This window comes from Aspergillus alliaceus, assembly GCF_009176365.1.
Source record: "Aspergillus alliaceus strain CBS 536.65 unplaced genomic scaffold BDW43scaffold_100, whole genome shotgun sequence".
Lineage (NCBI taxonomy): Eukaryota > Fungi > Ascomycota > Eurotiomycetes > Eurotiales > Aspergillaceae > Aspergillus > Aspergillus alliaceus.
Window position 1 is genome coordinate 39,651 of NW_022474783.1, and position 22,498 is coordinate 62,148.

Here is a 22,498-nt window from a genome sequence, read left to right on the forward strand (position 1 = left end):
ATCATTCAGTTTGAATTCTGATTCGAGAGCGTCCTTGACGAGATGAATCTCTTGATTACTGGCTCCGGTCACCAGGAAGTCATCGACATAGACACAAACCACACAGTTCTCCTCGTAGAAGATGCAGTTGTCTGACTGTGCCATGGCGAAACCGTGCGCCTTCAGGACTCGATGCGCATACTGGTACCAAATCCGAGGAGCCATGGAAGAGTATTGTATTAAAAATGGAATGTTGGCTAGTCAGACCTCAAGGTGACACCAATGACAACGAGGTGAAGACTGGCTTCTCAAGCCCGCCGAGATTCCTCCCCCGGGCGCTCCTTCTGCCTAGAGATTAGGAGACGGGAAGTGCTGAACTTCCGCGGCCCGGTCCGAGATATACACAGACGCAAGCCCCAATAAGGGAATCAAGACACCAGAGCCGGTACACACCATATTAGGGCTTGGAGGGGATGGTTTCAATAAATTGTTTGATAGGAATTGTTGTTGATCGTTCTTGCCTTTGGCGCAGGGCAATGCGTACGTCATCAGCTGGTTTTGTGATCTCCACTGCTAGTGAGTATTCTGCAAAAGTTTTCTGGGAGGTTGAGGGACTTGACGTTATATATCGTCTATTTCCTTCCACTCCCTGAGAGCCGAGGTGAGGATTTGGTATCTGGGTAATCAGGGCCTAAGGCTATGTCGCGGAGCTCAACACATTTTTCCATTAAAGCCAGGGCATCATAAATCTTGCCTTGGGATTTCCAGGTAAAAGCGATATAGTGCATGCTGACCAGAGTATCAGGATGATCTGGTCACATAATCTTAGAGCAAAGATTGAGTTCCTCAGCCTCCAACTTTTCTGTTTTCTATCGTCCCTGCTTCCAGTATGTCGACGCCAGGCTGCCTATACTGATTAGAGTATCGATGTGCTCTGACCCCAGTTTCTGAGAACACAGCTTTAGTTCTTGTGCCTGTAGCTTTTCTGCCTCCTTCTATCGTCCTTGATTCCGGTATGTTAATGCCAGGTTGCCCAAGCTGGATAGAGTATCGGAATACTCTAGCCCCAGTATTTGTTTCCGAGTCTCTACTATCTGTCTATATAGCAGCTCTGCTTTATTATATCTTTATCTTGATAGAGGCAACCTCCAACCTTCGGTAGAGAAACCATTTTCGGGTGACAGATAGTTGAAGCATTAGAATAAACCGATATTTAAGGTAAAAACGAAATATTCAAAGCAATGTGGGAGTATGACTGTAGATATATATATAATTGACAAGTAGTAAGGGCCGCGCCTTGCGCGGCCTGCACACAGTCAAATACAGATAACTAAATTCCTGGCATGCTGATTGAAAAATCTGCTCGCCAGTTGTCATTATAACTTCAAAAAAAAATGGAATACAGGACCTTCTTCTCTATCTGTGTAACATATCAAGCAGTCTTCTAGGCGTCACCTAGACTTATTAAGCCCGGCCCAAGAAACCCAGCCCAACCCGGCCCAACCCGCCAAGAAATGGGCTGGGTTGGCCAATGCAATAACCCGCCATGGGCCCCCGCGGGTGATTCACATATATATATATTGACCTGTGGGTGGTTTGTATATCATCCTAACCCGGCCCAAACGCAACGGGCTGGGTTGAAGAACCTCAAAAACCCGGCCCAACCCGCGGGCCTAACAAGTCTAGCGTCACTATAGAACATAAAATAGACAATATACTATACAGTACCTTAAACGATCTTCTCTTGCCCGTAGACCATAGGGCCTGAAGCCCTTGAACGACGTGCTGGTCGCGCTGCAGTTGGGTATCAGAGGTCATTGTTGTCTTGTAGTTGGGAAGACCAGTCAGGCAAGGATAGACAGTTATTATTCAGGGTAAAGATAGCGGAGGACCTCTTTTTCTTCTTCTTATGCTTACTATCAGACAGGGGGTTCTTAGCAGGTTATTTATCTATAGTAATAGAGAACAGCTCTGTAGAGAATGTGGCATGAGATATAGAAGCAGTAAAAGCTGAAGATAAAGATAAAGTATCTAAGTCAATATTAGTATAGTATTATAGTATAGTATTAAGTATTGTACTGATAATGGGAATATCTACTGAGTCACTTGCTTGGGAAGAAATCGGGATAGAAGAATTAAGCTAAATCTGGCAGAATAATAAGTTCTGTAATCATTCACTTAATCCTTTACTTCATCATTTACTCTACTATTCACTGTATCATTCACTCTATCATTCACTTGATTATTCACTTGATTAACCATGACTGACCTGACCGACCTGACCATGACCGGACCGACCTGACCATAACTGACCTGACCAGCGCAACCATGACCGAGCTGACCATGACCAGCGCAAACGTGACCAACCTGACCTGACTGACCAGACTAACCTGACCATGACTGATCTGACCATAACTGACCAGACTAACCTCACCATGACCGATCGGACCATAACTGACCTGATCAACATGATCATGACTGACCTGGCTGTGACCGACCTGACCGACATGGCCAACATGACCATGATCGGACTGGACGGACCGGACCAAACTGGCCAACTGGTTCAGGACTGACTGGACCATACCCGAGCGGACGGATTGAACCATGGCTATGGAAACCGGGTACAGGCCTCCAGAGGTTATATGATCAATCTGGCGGCTCGCAGGTGATCTGGTAGGCTGCCTGAGGCATGCTATTATTAGGGTAACCGGACCGGGTTCTAACTGGATCCGGTATAGACTACCCGTTCAGCGGTGCTTGGCAGACCCCAACAAAACAAGACCCTAATGAAATCAGACCCAGACCGGTCCAACCACAGATTATACTACAGGGTGAATCAGACTGGATAGGAAATTAGAGTAAAAAATAAGAAAAATTCACATCCAAAAATCATCCTGATTGACCCGGAATTGAGTGACTTTGGGGGAGGGTATATAAAAACCCTGTACCCTCCCCCCCCCGGTGGGGGCCCGCCGTGGGTAATCCACCACTCAGCGGCCGCCCTGGGGCCGGACCCACCCGTACCCTCCCCCAGGGTACGGTCCGGACTAGAAGTAGTAATTATTATTTATTATCTATTAATCTGATTATTTTCGACTGATCAAAATTTCGCATCTATCAATATAAATCTTACTGATCCATTAGCAGTCCCTGACTTACCTTATTACTACAAATTATACCCTGATTCATTATTATACTCCTGACTAACCGAACCAACCTGATCATCACCAATAACATGATTAATATCCCTGATCTAACCTGACCAATCTGACTATGATTACTATAACCTGACCAATCATTACCTGTTCTGACTGATCTGACTTATATACTGACTTGACCTGATAAACCTAATTACCCATTACAGAAATACTGAATTACTTATATTTTAGTAAATATATATATTCTCTACTTAACTGCCTGATTAAATATCATTGTACTACATTACTTTCTAACTTATATAAAACTGATCTGACTGACCTGACCAACATTACTATAACCAATACCACCATGACCTGAATCACCGCACCACCACCACCACCACCACCATAACTCACCATAACTAACCTGACTAACCTGACCTGACCATAATCAGCATGACCATGACCTAATTTATCATTACTGATTATCACTGACATAACCATCACCGACCTGACCATGATTGATCTGACTGAACCAACATAATATGAAACCTGACCATGACCACTACCACCATTACCTGAATGACCGCATAACCATGACTGACTGACCACTATTATCTAAATAACTGCACTACCACTACTATGATCTGAATGACATGACCAATATAACATAAAACTGACTGAACCTGACCTGTATGACCTTATTGACCTGACCAATATCACCATGACCTGAATTACCATGACTGACCTGACCAGCGCAACCATGACTGATCTGACCGTGACTGACCTGACCAGCGCAACTGTGACCGATCTGACCATGACCGATCTGACCATGACCGATCTGACCATGACTGATCTGACCGTGACCGACCTGACCTGACTGATCTGACCTGACTGACCTGACTGACCTGACTGACCTGACTGACCTGACTGACCTGACTGACCTGACTGATCTGACCTGACTGATCTGACTGTGACCGACCTGATCATGACTAACCTAACTAGACTAGATAAACTAATAACTAAGCTAGTTCCTGAGCTGATTGCTGAGCTGATTACATGGAGACATACGCAGTAAGTGGCCGCAGAATCACTCCCACTACCTAAACACTTTTTACTTTTGTTTGAATGGATATTCAATTGCGCTAGGATAAACAAAGTCTAGATTGTTAGCCTCCTCCATTCAACTAGTTCGGTGGTAATCTACATTTTTAATAGCCGGTTAGTGGTTAAATCTCGCCTAAGGTAGATATAAGCCAGAGAATCTTGTCTTAAAACAAAACATATCTCAGTAGCCATGAATGATTTTCTTGCCACGATCATAATTCTTGTACTATTCTTGGGAGCAGGTCACCCTGTTACCTCTGCTTCCCTGACCCTTCTGGCCAATATTGTTGGACCTTTCGCTCCTGAGTAATTTCGCCAGTCGTGTTTAGGCCTCGAAATGGTCCGACTCAGGTTCCAAAGGTCGGAACCTCGAACCTGAACCTGAGGTTCTCAGGTTCCAACTTTTCGAACCTGAATCGGATCGCGGTTCTATCAGGTTCGACTCAGGTTCGAACCTGAAGGAACCTGATTTGCATAATTTTGCCAAGAGTTGCCTTTTTCGGATGGATAAAATGATGATTCATCATGATTTTTGACTGTAATTTACCGCTGTTCTGGTCAGTATATCATACATATAACGATGTAGCCATATATGTTGTGAAATTATATGAAATCCTTTTGTATATACAATATTTAGCATAGAAAATATCATATCTAGTCAGATTAAGTGTGCCCGAGGCTCTTAATGGGTAAGTCTAAGAGAAGTTGTTATTGGTGCTGTGTATGGAGTGAGATATATATCTTCCACCAGGTACCAAACGCTGTATCAACGTTCCCTTTTATATATTTGACAGCCACCATTGGAATCAAATTAGCTTCTTGGAAGTTTATAGAAGAATACTAATGTCTAAGTGCAATTTTTTATTCATTTTAATATATATTTACTCTGTATATTCTGTATATCTTCAAAGCGGCAAGACGATTTACTCATGGTCAAGGACTTAGGCAAAAATTAGATTGAAATATCAGATCCAGAGTGATTCTATCAGGTTCCAAGTCAGGTTCTTCAGGTTCTAATGCAGGTTCCTCAGGTTCGACTCAGGTTCAAACCTGACAGAACCTGAGTGAGTGGGTCTCACTGACCAATTATGACACATAGAGATAGATAGTCTATATATCAAAATAGATGTATCCATGCCTTCATTCACTCGCGTTAGTAACCAATTTTCTAAATTTTTACTGTTTCTCTCAGCTCTGGCTTTATCTCTCTCTAGTAAGTCTCTCACGGTCCTCCTCTATTATCCTGACTCTATTATTTACGATGTCTCAGAGTCAAATCTCTCAGTTCTCTGATAATTATCCCTCATCTATCTATAAGGACACTCCTCTAGATAATTATCCCTTGTTTCTATCTGATGATCCACAGCCATTCATCCCTGATGCTTCATACAGCCAGCAGACGCCTGCTTCTACACCTGATACTGAATTTACCCGGCCTCCAGTACCGCCCTCCATCCCTAGTACCCTCGAACGCGTTGGCCCCGAGAAACAGAAGACTTATCTCCTCTGGACAGAGATGGTAAATGATGAATTTGTCGCATGGTGGTTAAAGACCGAGTTTGGAAGTCGAATGAAGCGGAATATTTATGAGAATAAGCACCAGGCAGAGTGTTAGAAGCATTTTCACCAGGTCGCCTCTATTCAAGATGGGTATCCAAAGGTTATATGTAAAATGTGCGGCAAAATCCTTAACCATCCAGCAAATGGCCATCGTGGAACATCTTCTATGAATAAACATTTCTCGCAAGGGGTTAACTGCCGGAGGACAGCGCCTCATTCACAAGATATTAGAAGGCTCATGCAAGAAGGGGTATTAATATATTTATCTCTATTAATTTATTTTATCTTTACTAATTTCTATTTGTCTTAGGCATATCTAGCCTCTCAAAAACCTATCTTCACTCCACAAGCTTGGATGGAGAGGATAATCACATTTGTTACCAACTTACGACTGCCATTTCAACTTGTTGAGCATCCTCAGTTTCGTGCCCTTATTAAGATGGCCCGGCTTGCGCCATCTATACCTGAAATCCCTTCCGCATATACAGTTCGATGTCATCTTCGGGAGATGGTTAAAGAACGACAACAGAATCTTCTTTGCAAGCTTCCTACAGGCGCTAAGCTCTCTATTGCATTAGATTGCTGGACCTCACCTTTTCGCCAGGCCTTTATGGCTGTCACAGGCTACTTTATTGATGAGGATTGGAACTATCGCGAGATCTTGCTTGGCTTTGAACCACTTTCTGGAACACATACTGGAGCTAATCTAAGCATAGTTCTCTACAACCTACTTCAAAAGCATGCAATTGAGGACCGGATCTTGACTGTTACCACTGACAACGCGTCTAATAACTCAATATTGATAGAGAATATCCAGGACTCTCTTCTGTTACTTGAGCTACCAAATCAGACCCCAATCATTCGTATACCATGTATGGCACATGTTATTCAATTAAGTCTGAAAGAGCTTCTTGGTAAGATGGAAGCAAATCCAAGAAATGAAAGAGAAGAGATGGAATGGACTAAAGAACAGAGAGAGGATCTACAAGAGCATCAAGAAATTGTACATACTCTTAACAAAGTAAGTTACTCTCCCTAGTATTATCTCAGGCTATACTTACAATATACTAGGTACGGCAGCTCGCAGTCTATATTAATAAAAGTCCCCAACGCTGAGAGGCCTTCCAGAATCTTCAGGTAACTAGCCCAAAGCTTATACCAATGCAAGATGTCAGAACTCGCTGGAATTCAACATATCTGATGCTTCGACGCGCTAAATGGCTACAATCTGTTTTTGACGAGTTCTGCGCGCAGTACAGTTGTCATGACCTACAGCTAAGCCCGGAGGAATGGCGGCAGATTGATTATCTTCTTATAATCACCCAGCCTTTCTTTACCTTTACAACCACTCTCTCAAAGAGCAAGGATATCACTGTTTACACTATCTTTGGTATCTACAACAAATTATTCAGTCATCTAGAGAGATCTATAGCGCAGCTTGCACGAAAAAAGGTTAACTGGAAGACAGTAATGCTATCTGCCCTGAAGCAGGCCAAGTTGAAGCTATCTGAGTATTATACCATAACTGATGATATTCCTGGTGATCTCTATGCAATTGGTACAATCCTGGCACCGCAGAACAAGCTTCATTTCTTTTCTACTAAGGAGTGGGAGCCGTGCTGGCGTGTACGATACCGCAAGAGCCTTGAGGACTACCTTGTGCCTTATCAACAGCGATATTCTGATACACAGCCTGTATCTAATGGCCATTCTTCAGCAGATCAGATCTCTGATATTGATATGCTTATCACACCAACTGCATCATTCCAGCCACAGACAAACGCCCACAGTGAACTTGCGTGATATCTTGGAAGCAGTATGCTACTCTCTCTAATATCTTATGTTTAACTTTCTCATCTTATTTCTAGGCACTCGTCTGATCAATCCGCGGCTTTTCTGGAAGGATCAACAGCATGAATTTCCTATCCTTGCAAGCCTGGCATGAGATGTTCTTACAACTCCTGCTACTGGTTCTGGTGTTGAGCGGCTATTCAACTCAGCTTGTGATATATGTCACTACCGTCGAGGCTCTCTGAAACCAAAAACAATTGCAGATCTTATGATGTTTATGTGCACATCAAAATTTGATATTGAATCAGAGCAGCTAACCTTTGTTGATGAATATCTTACTACCCAGGAGATTCAGGTAATGAATGAAGAAAAAGATGCCGGTAAGCCTGGGGATAAGTTTGATCCAATCAGTGACAATGAAGAAGATGCACCAGAAGCTATATCTCCACAGATACAGCCACCCAGTAAGCGTGCGCTTGGTAAAAGACCAAGGACTGAAGCCACAGAGGAACAGGGGCTATTGATTGAACTGGATAATGAGGATGATGAGGATGAAATTCCTCTACCTGACATCAACAACCAGCATGGTGAAAGTAATACGCAGAGGCGAACATCAGGGAGGATTCCAAAGCGTTTAAAGCGAGATGAAGATTAATTTGTGTATCATAAGCCTTAAAAATATTACAATTTAAAACTGAAAGCTCCTGTCTGATCTTTTCGTGGCTTCACCTAAACGGTAATCTAAATACCCAAAAATACAGAGGAAAACTGCATAATATATGCATAGCCGTCTCTTAGGTCAGCAGCCCCACACGCCCTTCGGCGTGTTGGTCTGCCTCACCTCAACGCAAATTCCCATCTCAACGCAAAAAACGAAGCTATTCAGAGCTCCTATATAACACCACCATGCCTGATTCCTATTCTGATATTGAGACACGTATCCTAAAGGCCTGTGAAGCCGCTCGAGGCCAAAAAAATCCGAATATCTCTATATTAGCGCGTCAATTTGACGTTCCTTATCACTGACTCCAAGCATATATTCATGGCTGAGCTACACGAAGCACACGCCCTGTTCCTAAAAAGACCCTTGATGATTTATAAGAGAAGGTGCTGATTTGTTAGATTTGTCAGCTTGATAATCTATATAGTTCACCTACAGCCGGAATGATTGAGCAGAGTGCCAACCAAATACTGCAGCAGAATACAACTGATGGGCTACCCTATACAGTTAATAAGAACTGGGTATATTCCTTTATTAAACGCCTCCCGGAGGAGTTTAAGCTTATTCAGCAAAAGCCAAAAGATAAGAAGCGCCTTGATATAGAAGATATAGATATTCTTTAACACTGGTATAACTGCTTAGAGCCATTTATCAAGCAGATTCCCTCCAAAAATATATATAACTTTAATAAAACCGGTTTCCAACTAGGATAAGGAAAGACTCAAAAGGTTGTGACTGCTATGCCTCTGCAAGCTGCAAGGGGGAATCTAACTAAAGAAATAGGCAAATTAATCTCTGTAATTAAGTATATTACAGTAGACAGTTTTAGTCTTCTTCCATACTTTATCTTCAAAGAAAAACATCATCTTGAGCGGTGGTATAATATAGATATTCCAGAGGAATATTGAATAGCTCTATTTCCTAAAGGCTATACTACAGATAAGATTAGCCTTGACTGGATTCAATACTTCCACCGTTATACAAAATGCCGTATCTCTACCAAAAAAGATGTTTAACTATTACTTTTTGATAGCCACAAGTCCCATCTTACCTATAAATTTCTTTAATTCTGTGGTCAACACTATATTATATCTTACTGTTTTCCTCCTTATATAATGCATCTTATACAATCTCTTGATAGATAACCTTTTCAGGTCTATAAGCACTTTTATTACAAGAGAAATAATGAACTTGCTCAAAGAGATACTGAGATAGATAATAAGAGTAATTTCTTAAAAGAGATTTATTCTATTCATATAACAACTTTTAAATAATATACAGTTCAGGATGCCTTTAAGAAGCGAGGCCTATATCTCTTGAATTCAGAGAAGATAATAAAGCCTCTATATAAGGCTTTAGAGACTGCTCCAGGGCTTGAGATAATTATAACACTATTACCACCACTATCAAGCTTATCGCTGCCATCTACAATACAAGGACTTTGTTGAAGTATTAGGAAAGCACAGAGCTTTATTGATAATAGCCCTGAGCTTGATCAAAGCTTTGTATAATGCCTTGACCGTGTATTCCAGAGTTCACTAGAAGCTACTGAACTAGCTGCTTAGCTTAAAGATAATCTATAACAACAACTTTAATACTGAAAGCCTCAAGATAGACGGAAATCATAGAAAAGGATCCAATATAATGGGCCACTAACTGTATATAATATAAAATGCTGAATTGCGGATTGTACTGAGATAGAAAGACTAAAGGATCTTAGACAGATTGGAAAAAGAGAAACTTTAGAACACAATAAACTACCACAACAGGCAGATCCAGGGGATCTGCCTAGTATAGAAGCCAGTCAGGTGGATAAAGAGGGCCCTAGACTACCATTTTGGATAGATACTCAAGGCAATGTTGTGTAGGAGCTTGAATAGCTTCAAATTTTGCGTTGAGGTGGGAATTTGCGTTGAGGTGAGGCAGACCAACACGCCGAAGGGCGGGTGGGGCTGCTGACCTAAGAGACGGCTATAGGCTACCCGGGGTTATCAAACATGACAAACATAAATTATGAAAATTTCACTATGTTTTACCTCTGTAAAGTCCCCTTTTCTCTATGTATTTTTAGTATCTATCTATTATATATATATCGAAAGTTGTGTTTTTTCCGCTATTCTTCCTGTTGTTCTGTTTTCTCATTGGTTGGTTATCTCACCGCTTGCGGTTATTCTGCTGTTCGGCTCCCCACCACTTTCGTTACTCTTTACACCGCTTTTATTATTCTGCCAGTTCTGCTTTGCCTTCTATATTGTTGTCATTTCTCTACAGTTATTTCTCTATACTACCCTCTGTTTTCTTCTTCCTGTCCTCTTCTCTAGCCCTTTTTGAGTTCTCTGGCGTGTCTCTCTCTTTTGACTTTTCCCAGCTGTATTTTTATCCCTTTCTTTTTGGCTTCTTCCCTGCCTGCTTCGGGGTCCATAGCTCCTGTATGGTTTGAATATATGCTTCACTGAAATACTGTTGCACTTCCCAGCTCTTATTACTTTCTTAGTCTCTCTTCTCTGTCTTCTCCATCTCTCGCTTCCGCTGCAGAAGTTTAGTAGTCAACTGCCGGGATACCTGGCTGTCTTAGTATATCAACATCTCAGTTGGTTCCTTGACTTACTATATCATATAATACTTACTTTCTAGAGTAGTCTTCACATTTATAGCGCCTGTTATCTTAAATAAATATATACTTAGGTATCGCGTCTTCCGCTTGCATGTGTATCTTTTATTCTCTTATACAGTATATACAGATTCTCCTGTTGCTTTGACTCTCTATATTTAGTATCTTTGCTAGGATTAGCTCTCTGCTTGATACTGGCTAGCTTGGTGCTTTTTCACTGATCTTTATATTATCTGTATGTTTAAATTCAGGAATATGTCTACAGGGCTCTCTAATATCCAGTTCCTGTGTTTAAGTTATAGTATTCTGCCATTCTTGTAGTCTCTCTCTAATATCTACCAGGTCCTTTTCTGGGAATGTAATCTGATATAGTAGATTATAGATAATACTGCTTATTATCTAAAAGCTCTATTCTCTGTTATCTATTTTGCTATACTTTAACATACTGTAGTGCTTTGTTAATAGTCTGGCTAGGTATATCTGTGGTATAGAATTTGCAGTATAGAGTTATTATTTTCAGGATTTACTAATCTGTATTTCTCATACTATTTTAGTATATTTCTCTGCGCCTTTCTTATAGGGTTATCTATCTGAGATCTCTTGTTCTATAGTACAGATTTTATAATATATACAGGATTTATAACTCTTTAGTTTCTATACTGCTGTGTTTCTTACTATATTAGCTCTTATTACTTCTTTATTCACGCGGCTTGTAGACTTCTACTTATGCCTATTTAAAGGCCTGCGGCTTTCTTCTTCTATATATTTTTTATATAGTAAAAAAAAAGTTTTTTGCTATTTATTTTCAATATAACTGATTATTCTTCCTGCCAGTATTATAGTGCCTGTATTCTGTACCAATGCCGTTTACCCCGGTGCTCCTCTTACCAGAATGCTATCTTGCGTGGCAAACCTGCATTTCTAGATATCCAGCAGCACTGTTCTACCTGCAGTTCATACTTTACTGTATCTAGAAAAAGTACCAGGTATAGTACATATCTTAAGAATAGCTATCTATCTACACCCCTGTCACAGAAGAGAGCTATATCAGTTAAGTCTAATATCTCTATAGATTCATTAACGCGTGTGCTTTTACAGGTTAGTATTACTGATTCTATCTCTTGGCGGCCTGACTTTATCCCGGAACCCTCTCCAGATCCTATACCAGATACTATATACTGATCTGATCCTTCTACTTGGCTGCCTATAACTAAGGCTTACAGGGTGTGTAGTAAGCGCTGGTTCACTACTGCTTCTGGCAGGTATTATTATTATTATACTGCTGCTGCCTGGTCTGCTAATCACACATAGCCTATTTCTCTTGGTTGGCGCTTATTAACTACTCTATGGCAGTCTCTGGATCTTGGCTAACTGGACTGTAAGTATCCCCATTACAGTGCCCTGTACTGGCATGCTGAGCTCTATCCATCACCAATGACCACTGCTCTATTCTAGAAGAGGTATTGCCGCACAGGATGCTTGCCTGCTTATCCCATGCCTAAGCCCCCCTGTATTATATGCCATTGGTTGAACACAAATATCTCTCAGTCTAGACTCTTTTGGAAATGGATCTGTATCTTGAACTCCGCCATTTCCTATATCTCTATAGGCTACTGCCATAATCCCTACTTAGAGCCCTGCGAGACTTTATATATCTTTCAGCTATAGGATATAATTTACTATTTATAAAGGCTCCTGCAGGACTCTGTTCTGTCTTATGCTTAGCTCTATTTTATAGATATAGAGTCTGCCAATATCTTGCAGTTAGAATGCTATCTACTTCTTAAGTATTGTCCAGTAGTTCTAGAGAAGCTTAATTAAATACTTTATCAGTATAATTCTTTTTATAGGATCTTTTTTTAAGTATATAAGATACTTAACCAGTTTCCTGATAAATTCTTTTTTTAATTGTTATCTCAAGTATGTCTATATATTAACACTATTATATATAGTAGTTCCTGACTTATATAGCTTTATTTAATCTCTAATTATACTGTAGGCTATCAGTATAATCTTCTCTCTATCTCCTCTAAGTTAGATGCCTTTATCCCTAATATTGTCAATAAATATTATACTGGTAGCTATTATAATATCCAGCTTTATCTAAGGAAGGCCCTGATTTATCAAGCCTAGGATCATTCTGCTCTACTTTCTAATCTCCAGGCTACTGCTATAATTAATGTAAATAAGATCCTTATCTATTTAGAGAACAGCCCTGTGCCTAATATTGATCCTGAGAATCCTGAGACTTCTCCTGCTATTATTGACAACAGTACTTCTCCACATTCCCAGTATCTATTCTTTATCTATTCTGAGCATGTCCTCTATGGCCCCCTAGCCTACTCTATTTTCTATTCTACCAGTGGCTGCAGCTACCATTGCTATATTAAGCTATCTGGATTAACAAAATCTGGATATACCTGCAAAAACACTAATATTATTTCTATAATATTCTACTGTTGGCTTCTCTACACTTACAGGCAGGACTTCAATATCTTGCACTGCAGTAGTATACTATTCCAGCAGTGATTAGTAGATATCTTTCTGACTAATAATCTTAAGAATATAGAGTTCTACCAGTTTAATCAGGGACAGTTACAGGCTGAGAAATACTTAACTGTAATAAAGATATTCTCTAAGTATACCAAGCCTGATCAGATTAGTTGTCAGTATATCCTGCCCTTAACTATTAAAGGTAGTATTTGATTTATATAACAGTGCTACCAGGATTCAATAGCTATTATATAATACTTTAGTAATTCCTTTTTTTTTATAATATTTATATATAATTCTTACTGGCTAGAGATCTTGGCTAAGCAATTTATTAATTCTTTTAATATATTAATTCAGACTTGGTATAAGTATCCTGACTTAGTCTATTAAGTCTTTTAGCTAAAGTTAAAGGCTTTACTGTAGGATTTTACTGGTAAAAATAGTATTCTTAGTCTGTACCTAGCGCATATCTAGATTATAGAATATCAGAAGCAAGGGATATCTTATATACATATTCTTCTATAGCTGGAAGCTGACTAGAGATATAATTAACCAGAGTTAGTGGATAAGATAATATTTGCTGAGCTTTCTGATCCAAGTATATTATAAGGCTGTCTCTTATATAGTATTGTTATAAAGCATTTAATACATGGCCCTTGCAGCAAGTATAATCCCAATGCTCTCTGTATAGACTGGCAAGACAGCAAGCAGTATTGTACTAAAGGATTTTCCTGGACTTTCTCTATAGAAACTGTTATCTCTGAAAATGCTTATCCAGTCTACTGCCACCGCGATAACTTGCTATTTATCTTTCTGATACCATACTCTACATGCTTAGGCGAGATAATAGTAATTAGTAATAAGTAGACAATACTGTATAATCCTTATCTTGCTGCAAAATATATGGCCTATATTAATATAGAGATATGCAGCAGTATCAAGGCTATTAAGTATATCCATAAGTATATCTATAAGGACCCTGACCGTGATACTGCTGAATTTAAGATTAATAAGATCTAAGAGTATCTTAATAGTTATTATATAGGCTTCTCTGAGATAGTTTAGCACCTGTTTAAGTTTTCTATTAATAGTATAACTCTATCAGTACAAAGCTTAGTTATCCACTGTGAAGATAAGTATACAGTTACTTATAATCCTAGTACTACTATAGAGGATACTGCTGTTAAGATTAATAAGCAGACTTCTCTCTTAGTAAAGTTCTTTCAGTACTGCCATAATAATCCCGGTATTGACTTTACCTATCAGGATACTTCCTTATATCTTATATAGAATAAAAAGCGCTGGAAAAAGTACATGCAATAGAGTATTTTATAGATTAGTTATATCTATTTAGTAAATCTCCTATAGGATAAAGTTTATTATCTCTATTATCTTCTTACCAAGGTTAAAGGCCCTAAGAGTTATAAGGATCTGTATACTATATCTCTTACTCTAGATAAGATATTGATTAGAGAGTATAAAATTTATTAACTAGTTACTAAAAGTAACTCTTTTTAAATTACTATTTATTATATCTTTCAGGACATGTGCTATGCTCGAAATATTATTCCCCAGAATAATAAATGGTCAGTATATTTTAGTAAAGTAATTATACTCTGTACTGGCTGGGAGCTGCGCTGGATATTTATATCTATAATACTGTATAATAATCTTAATAATACCCGGCCTATTTAGAATAAGTTTCAGAAGTATTTCTGTGAATGTCTTATAGAAAAAATTAAGTGATTTAATTTAGTCTATAATCCTAATATCATTTCTATATCTTATCTGGACTATAGTCTTTTTCTTATTACTGGCTATCTATATATTAAGAATAAGACTCTTTCTAACTTTAATTTATTTTCTTATATTAATAACTGGGATAAACTTCTTGCTAATCCTCTCCTGTATCAGGAACTAGATTATAACCTGGAGGAATAAGCTTACCTTACTTAGAACTATAAGATCTCTCTAAATAATGACTAGCACACTGCCTATATATATATTCTATCTAAGATAGAATCAGATCTCTATAATACTCATTTCTTTCTTCATGGCCCTGGGGGCACTGGAAAGATCTTTCTATACTGCATGCTCTGTGCTAGGCTGCGCGCCTAAGAAAAGGTAGTGCTATATATTGCTTCTACTGGAATTACTTCTCTTCTATTATCCAGTGGTTATACCGCCCATAAGCGTTTTAATCTTCCATTAGATCCTGTACCAGATATCCAGGGCTTTATTAGCCGTGATATATATATAGACTGACTTATACAGTATATGTCCTTGATTATTTAGGATAAGATATCTATAATATATAAGGAGCACTTTAATATTATTGATCATAATCTCTATAATCTAAGAAAGGATCTACCTGGCAGCAGCTATCTCTTTAATGGTATGCCAGTGATTCTTGATAGTAATTTCTAACAGATCCTGTCTATTATCCAACAGGGTACATATTCTGAGACTATACATGCATGCCTGCAGCACACTTTAATCTGGCTGAAGTTAGAGCAGTTACAGTTGCGCCAAAATATATAATTAGATTCAGAATCTAGCCCAGAGAATCTCTGCTTAGGGACCTGGCTACAGGAGATATCATATAATCCCTAATACTACAGTCTAATAACTTTTTCTAACAGACTCTATATAACAATATCTCTTTCCACTTTTATAGAGTAAATATATTCCTCGGCTGACATGATTACTGTGTCTTTAAATCCAGACTTCTTTACTGGTTATGTGATCCTTTTAGTTTATAATAAGAGTATCTATGAGCTTAATGATATGCTTCTAGATAGGATGCCCAGGACCATGACAATTTTATATTCCTTTGATAGCTGTATTATAGATAATGATAATTAGGTATATCCTGATAAGATACTACCAGAGTTCCTTAATAGTCTTAGGGATAATAATTTACTGCTAGTAAATCTACGCCTAAAGATTAGTGCTTTAATTATTATTCTGCAGAATATTGACTCTCTTAATAGTCTCTGCAATAGTACCTGTTATACAGTGAGCTGTTTTATATCACACTGTCTAGAGATCTGTCTTAATATTCTTGGGCTTAGTAATCCTTACTGTCTTATCTATCGCTGCAAGCTTACTGCAGATTGGAATAGGCTTTCCTTTACTTTTATTCAGTATTAATTTCCTGTTAGGCTGGTATATGCCATGACTATTAATAAAGTCCAGGATTAATCATTATCCTATATAGGTGTTGATCTCTGTGTTCAGCCTTTTAGTCATAGTCAGCTGTATATGGCTCTGTCATGGATAACCAATGCTAAGAATATCTCTATTTTGGTGTCCCCGGATAATCTTAATAAGCAGATAGATAATATTGTCTATCCTGAGATGCTGAAGGATTTCTCTCCCGGTAGTCCTTTTTAAGATATTAAGGGACCCCCTGGAATCAGTCTTTAACTGATTCTTTGCCTGACTTGCCTCCATGTCTTGGCCGCTGTGGGCCTTATAGTGTACTATTTCTTTGATTGCATCATTTGCAGGATTTACAGGATTTATAGACTTTGCAGGATTTACTATATTTGCTTCCATTATTATGCTCTATTACCCTCACCGCCATTTTTATAGCTATCTAATAGGATCTGGTGAGTTCCTTTCAGCTCAGTATCTACCCTTTTAGGAAGATATCTATGCCGTGTCAGGCTTTGCATTATTAACTCCACTGTATTTCTAGTAATCTCATGTCTCTTGCATAATCTGCATGTCTTACTTTCTTAGCCTAGAATCTCTTATTTAAATAGTCCTTAACTTGCAACTTATTTCTTTAATAGACTATATTTCTCCTTCTGTTCTTTAAGTTATTATATCAGATACCAATACTATTCACTGCAACTTTACCGCGATTATATCTATTAACAAGGCCCTGGCTATAACACAGACTGTTTCGCTTTTACAATTTACTATGTTCTCTGATGGCCCGGAGTATACATTCCTCAGGGACTTGGTAATCCCGGAGGAGATGCCATACATGGTGACCTACTATAATAAGTTCAGGTTACCCTATGTCCCCCAGCAAGTAGTTATAGTCAACGGCCAACTTAGTGCTCAAGAAAATGCTGCTAGGTTTCCTACCTTGCAAGTCTGTACTGATATAATAGCACTGTAAGTGTTATATCTATAACTTAGAGCTACTTACTGATTATTATTAGATTTGTTAGGCGCACCTTACAGCGCCTGCGGGTGATATAGTAGCACGTGCGGGTCACGTGCTACCCGCTGCGGTAAAACCTTTACCGCACCCCAATGGCTTCAGAAACCAGTGATCAACCTCTGTGTATGGTAGTAGATCGTTCAATAGAAACCCAGTCCTCTGCTCCTGCCACCTGCGGCGCTGTAGCACGCTATTCCCCTACTACCTGCGGCTCTCTGAGCTGCAATTAACAATTTTGATCACTCTTTTGGGTTCTCTTATCCCCGAATAGCCCGTTATGGCACCGCAGACGCGCAGGGCAGTAGCTCCTGCGGGAGACACTGGATTGAATATCCAAAGCCCCAGGGAACTGCATGACCCAATAACCTCAGAATCGACCCCCGTGATGATAGCCGCAGCTACTATATCGCAACCCCACGGAAATATAACTGTGTAAGCAGGATCAGGAAGTATCTCTTTATTAATAATAAGGATCCCAAGTCCTGCCCTAGAGGAAGAAATATGGCTTATAGAGCAAGAATATTAGTAGATCTAACTAGAGCTGCAAAAGCAGAAACTTAATTGCCTAATCAAGTAAAAAAAGCAAAAGCTGCAGGAAGTAACTGAATATATAGAGACAGAACTATTATATCCTGAACCAGAATTAAATAAAGTAAACAGAAATAATATAATATAAGTCCAGAAAGTATAGATATCTTTTTCCTGTAGGCCTCCTAGCTGATTAGCAATGAGCGGAGAATACTATAGAAGAAATATAAAAGAATATACTATATTTATAGCCTGTATAAAGAATTACTTTACTATTAATTAATACTATTTTATTAATAATATAATAAAGATTATGGATAGTATCTTCTATCTATCAGCAAATCTTATATATCTGTGGGATTAATATACTAATAAACAGGAATATAATCCTACTTAAAGCAAGTTCTGTGACTTTCTTCTATAGCAGTTAAATAACCCTATTAATTTATAGCAGAATGCGAACCAGAAATACTATAATATAAAATAATAATCCTATTAAACTATACAGGAATTTACTGTATTTATTATATAATGGGAAGCGCAACTTCCAGAATCTTATACTGAATTATAATAAAAGAACTATCTTTAGATATAAGTCCTAGAAGAGCTGCAGCAAGAATCACTAAAATATCTGAATAAGTCTGATAAATATAAAAACTTTATAGTATATCTCTAAACTATTAAGAATAGTCTGCTATATTACAGGCTAAACCAAGAAAAATAGTATATTAACTAATATATATTAATGCTATTATTCCTGTAATAGAAACAAAATCTTAGAAAGAGATTATTATTTAACAGAACTTTATTACTGAATCTAAACTGTAACCTGCAGGAACAGAAGTCTAATATAGATAATAGAATAAGCTATAGAAATAACAAGAGTAGTTCACTAGATAAATACTATTATTATAGATATTTCAGATACTAGAGTAGAGATTACTGCATAACTAGATCTAAACTAATAATAACTGCAGCTAATATACTAAAAAACTAGATACCCAAAACCGCAATACAGCTACAGTTCTAGAGATTAAGACTAATTAAAAACTAAATAACTTAATAAGTATATAGATAAAGCTATATATGCTAGCAGGCCAGAAAAAAGCTAAAGTATTAATTAATAGTAAAGCCCAAGTAATCCTGATAAACTAGATATAGATAAAAGAAAACCTACCTACAGTATAGAAAATATCTAGAAAGATTATGGTACTAGACAGGTATAAGATCCCCTTATATAGTAAATACTAGATCACTATAGATACAGAGAATTACCAGAATATCAGGCAGGAAATAGTTTTCACTATGGATATAGTAAATATAAAGAACTATAATATTATTCTTAGCTATCTATAGCTATAGAAAGTAAATTCCCTGATTAACTAGTAAGCCTATAACTTTATCTATAGAGGCAGCTGCAGCAGTGATCCTATATCAATAGTTTTAAGTATAGTGATAGTCTAAGCAGTAGAGAAAGATCTTCCTATCTATATAGCCTATATAAATATCTATAAAGATAAGACTAAGATACAGACTGCTAGCATAGCAGCAATAACTAAAGAAGTAGAGCCAGAGATACTAAAGAAGTACCTGGAATTTTAGAAAGTCTTCTTTAAAGTAGAAATAGAGAAACTATCTCTATATACAGAATATAATTATATAATTGAATTAATCTCTGGAAAACAGCTACTATACCGGCTGATTTACTTTCTCTTTAAAAAGAAGCTTAAAGTACTCTAAGAATATATTACTACTGTATTTAAAAAAAAATAGATAAAATCCTTAAAAAGCCTAGCAGGAATATCTATTATATTTATACTAAAGAAAGATAGCAGCCTATAGCTATATATAGATTACTATAGATTAAATAAAATCATAATTAAGAACTGCTATCTACTATTACTAGTTAATAAAATAATAGATTATCTAGTAGAAGTAATAATTTACACTAAGTTAGATCTGCAAGATATATATTATTATATTTATATTAAGATAGAAGATAAGTGAAAAACTACTTTCTATATTTATTATAGCTATTTTAAATATTAGATAATATCTTTTAGCCTAGCTAATATACCTGTAATATTTTAAGTATATATTAATAAGGCTCTCAGTAATCTACTTGATATATGCTATATAGTCTATCTAGATAATATTCTTATCTATTTAATATTAGAAGCTTAGTATATATAATATATACAGGCAGTCCTGGAATAACTACAGCAGTATTAGTTATATACTAAACTAAGTAAGTATAAGTTCTATACTATATATATAAGCTATCTAGGATTTATTATTATACTACAGGATATTAAAATGGAGTCTGAGTAGATAGAAACTATAGACTTATAGTCTAAGCCTACTACAGCACGGGAGATCCTAATATTTACCAGCTTTATAAACTTCTATTATAGATTTATTAAGAAATACTTATATATAGCACTATCTCTAACAGACCTTATAAGAGATCTAGAAAACAGAAAGAAAGCTAAAAATAAGTTATATAAATCTACAGAAGATAAAAAGAATTTCTATTAGTAAAAGTATAACTTTCTAGATAAAAAAATTAAGCTTCTACTAAAGATAAAAAAAGTATTTAAAAAATTAAAAAAGATCTTTAAAAAAGTACCAGTTCTTAAGTATTTTAATCCTGCACTATAAATTATATTAGAAATAGATATATCTGACTTTACTATAAATACAATAATCTCTTAATTATATAGTAATAGAGCATAATATTCCATTACTTTCTATTCTAGAAAAATAATAGATACAGAATATAAATATAGAATATATAATAAGAAGCTCCTTATAATTATTAAGGCATTTAAAATATAGTAGTACTATCTGGAAGAGAGTAGATATCCTGTTACTGTTAAGTCTAACTATACTAATCTCAGTAGCTTTATACAGCTATTACTAAAGCAGCTGAATAGATATCAGACTTATTAGATAAAGCTGCTCAGTATATTTAATTTTAAAATAGAGCACTGTTTAGAAAATAAAAATCCTATAGATATATCTAGTTAAAGACCTGACTATATATCTACTAAAGAAGAAATTAATCTGCAGTTAATACTGCTAACTCTACAGACAAAGCTATAGCAGGCAATAGAGAAGACTATAAATTAGAAAAATATATTTAATAGAAAAAGTCCTGTATTCCAAGCAGAATAGGCAAAAAGACACTAAAGTAAAAAAGAAAATATTTAAGAATAATAAATTCCTGCAGGAGATTAAAATATATCTGTAGATAAGAATTATACTACCAGTATTACTAGTATTCTAGACTACTAAATACTATGGATTATAGTTACCAAAGTAATTAGATCTGAATCAGTATACTCTAATCTTACAGAATTAATAATAAAGCTTATCCGCTGTATCTAATAGAAGAATATAAAAATAAAAAATCAATACCTATATATATAGCAAGAGAGTCAGAAAAAGTAAGGTAATTTATTCTGGGAAATAGATAAAGACAGGCTTCTTAGATATAAGAATATAGTTTATATACCTAAAATTAAAGCAATAATTCAAGAAATTATAAGAATAAATTATAATCTACTGCAGAAAAGTTATACTGGTTTTAACTGTATCTATAATATTATTAGATATAAGTATTATTGGTATAATATATATACTGATATAAAAGAATATATAAAAATATATAATATCTATTAATATATTAAAGTATATAAATATATATCTTATAAGAAATTAGCTCCGCTTCTAATCTCTATAAGACCAGAAGATATTATAACTATAGATTTTATTACAGGATTACTCTCTAGTAAGTAATAGAGAAAGATCTATAATATATTATTAGTTATAGTAGACATACTGACTAAATATACTATCTATATTCTATATAATAAAGATATTAATACACTATATTTTATAGAGTTAATATATACTATAATAGTTTCTATATTTGGGAATCTATAATATCTGGTAACTAATAGAGATATAGTATTTACCAGTCACTACTGAACAGTGTTATATAACTATTTAGGAATAAAGTAGAAACTGTCTATTGCTTTCTATCTATAGATAGATAGGCAAACTGAGTATCAGAACTAAATACTAGAGTATTATCTATACATGTATTACAATTTTCTTCAGGATAACTGGACTTACTGGCTACCAGCAGTGCAGTATATATATAATACTGTAATCTATAGTGCCACTAAGGTAATACCTTCCTATATATTAATAGGCTTCACACTAAATCTGCAGATTAATATTGATAATAGATTACTGTATATAAAAGCTCTAGAAGCAAAAGAAAGAGCTAAAGAGCTCTAGTAAGTATATAATATAGTAAAAAATATATTTAAGAAGTCTAAAACTACAATAGTAATATAGTATAATAAATATTATATAGATAT

The 22,498-nt window shown here is 36.5% G+C and overlaps 3 protein-coding genes across 3 annotated transcripts; all 3 read left to right on the forward strand.

Moving 5' to 3' along the window:
- Positions 1–5,484: 5,484 nt before the first annotated feature.
- Positions 5,485–5,838, forward strand: BDW43DRAFT_317149 (uncharacterized protein; the record flags this gene model as incomplete). Its single annotated transcript, XM_032048466.1, has 1 exon — positions 5,485–5,838. One exon carries the CDS (start codon positions 5,485–5,487, stop codon positions 5,836–5,838), a length of 354 nt encoding a protein of 117 aa, XP_031893945.1.
- A 2,007-nt stretch (positions 5,839–7,845) lies between these two features.
- Positions 7,846–8,229, forward strand: BDW43DRAFT_317151 (uncharacterized protein; the record flags this gene model as incomplete). The annotated part of the gene is made up of 1 exon (XM_032048467.1): positions 7,846–8,229. The coding sequence occupies one exon, from the start codon at positions 7,846–7,848 to the stop codon at positions 8,227–8,229; it is 384 nt and encodes a 127-aa protein (XP_031893946.1).
- Positions 8,230–17,330: 9,101 nt separating this feature from the next.
- BDW43DRAFT_317152 (uncharacterized protein) lies at positions 17,331–17,617 on the forward strand (the record flags this gene model as incomplete). Its single annotated transcript, XM_032048468.1, has 2 exons — positions 17,331–17,530; positions 17,578–17,617. 2 exons carry the CDS (start codon positions 17,331–17,333, stop codon positions 17,615–17,617), a joined length of 240 nt encoding a protein of 79 aa, XP_031893947.1.
- Between the last annotated feature and the right edge of the window lie 4,881 nt (positions 17,618–22,498).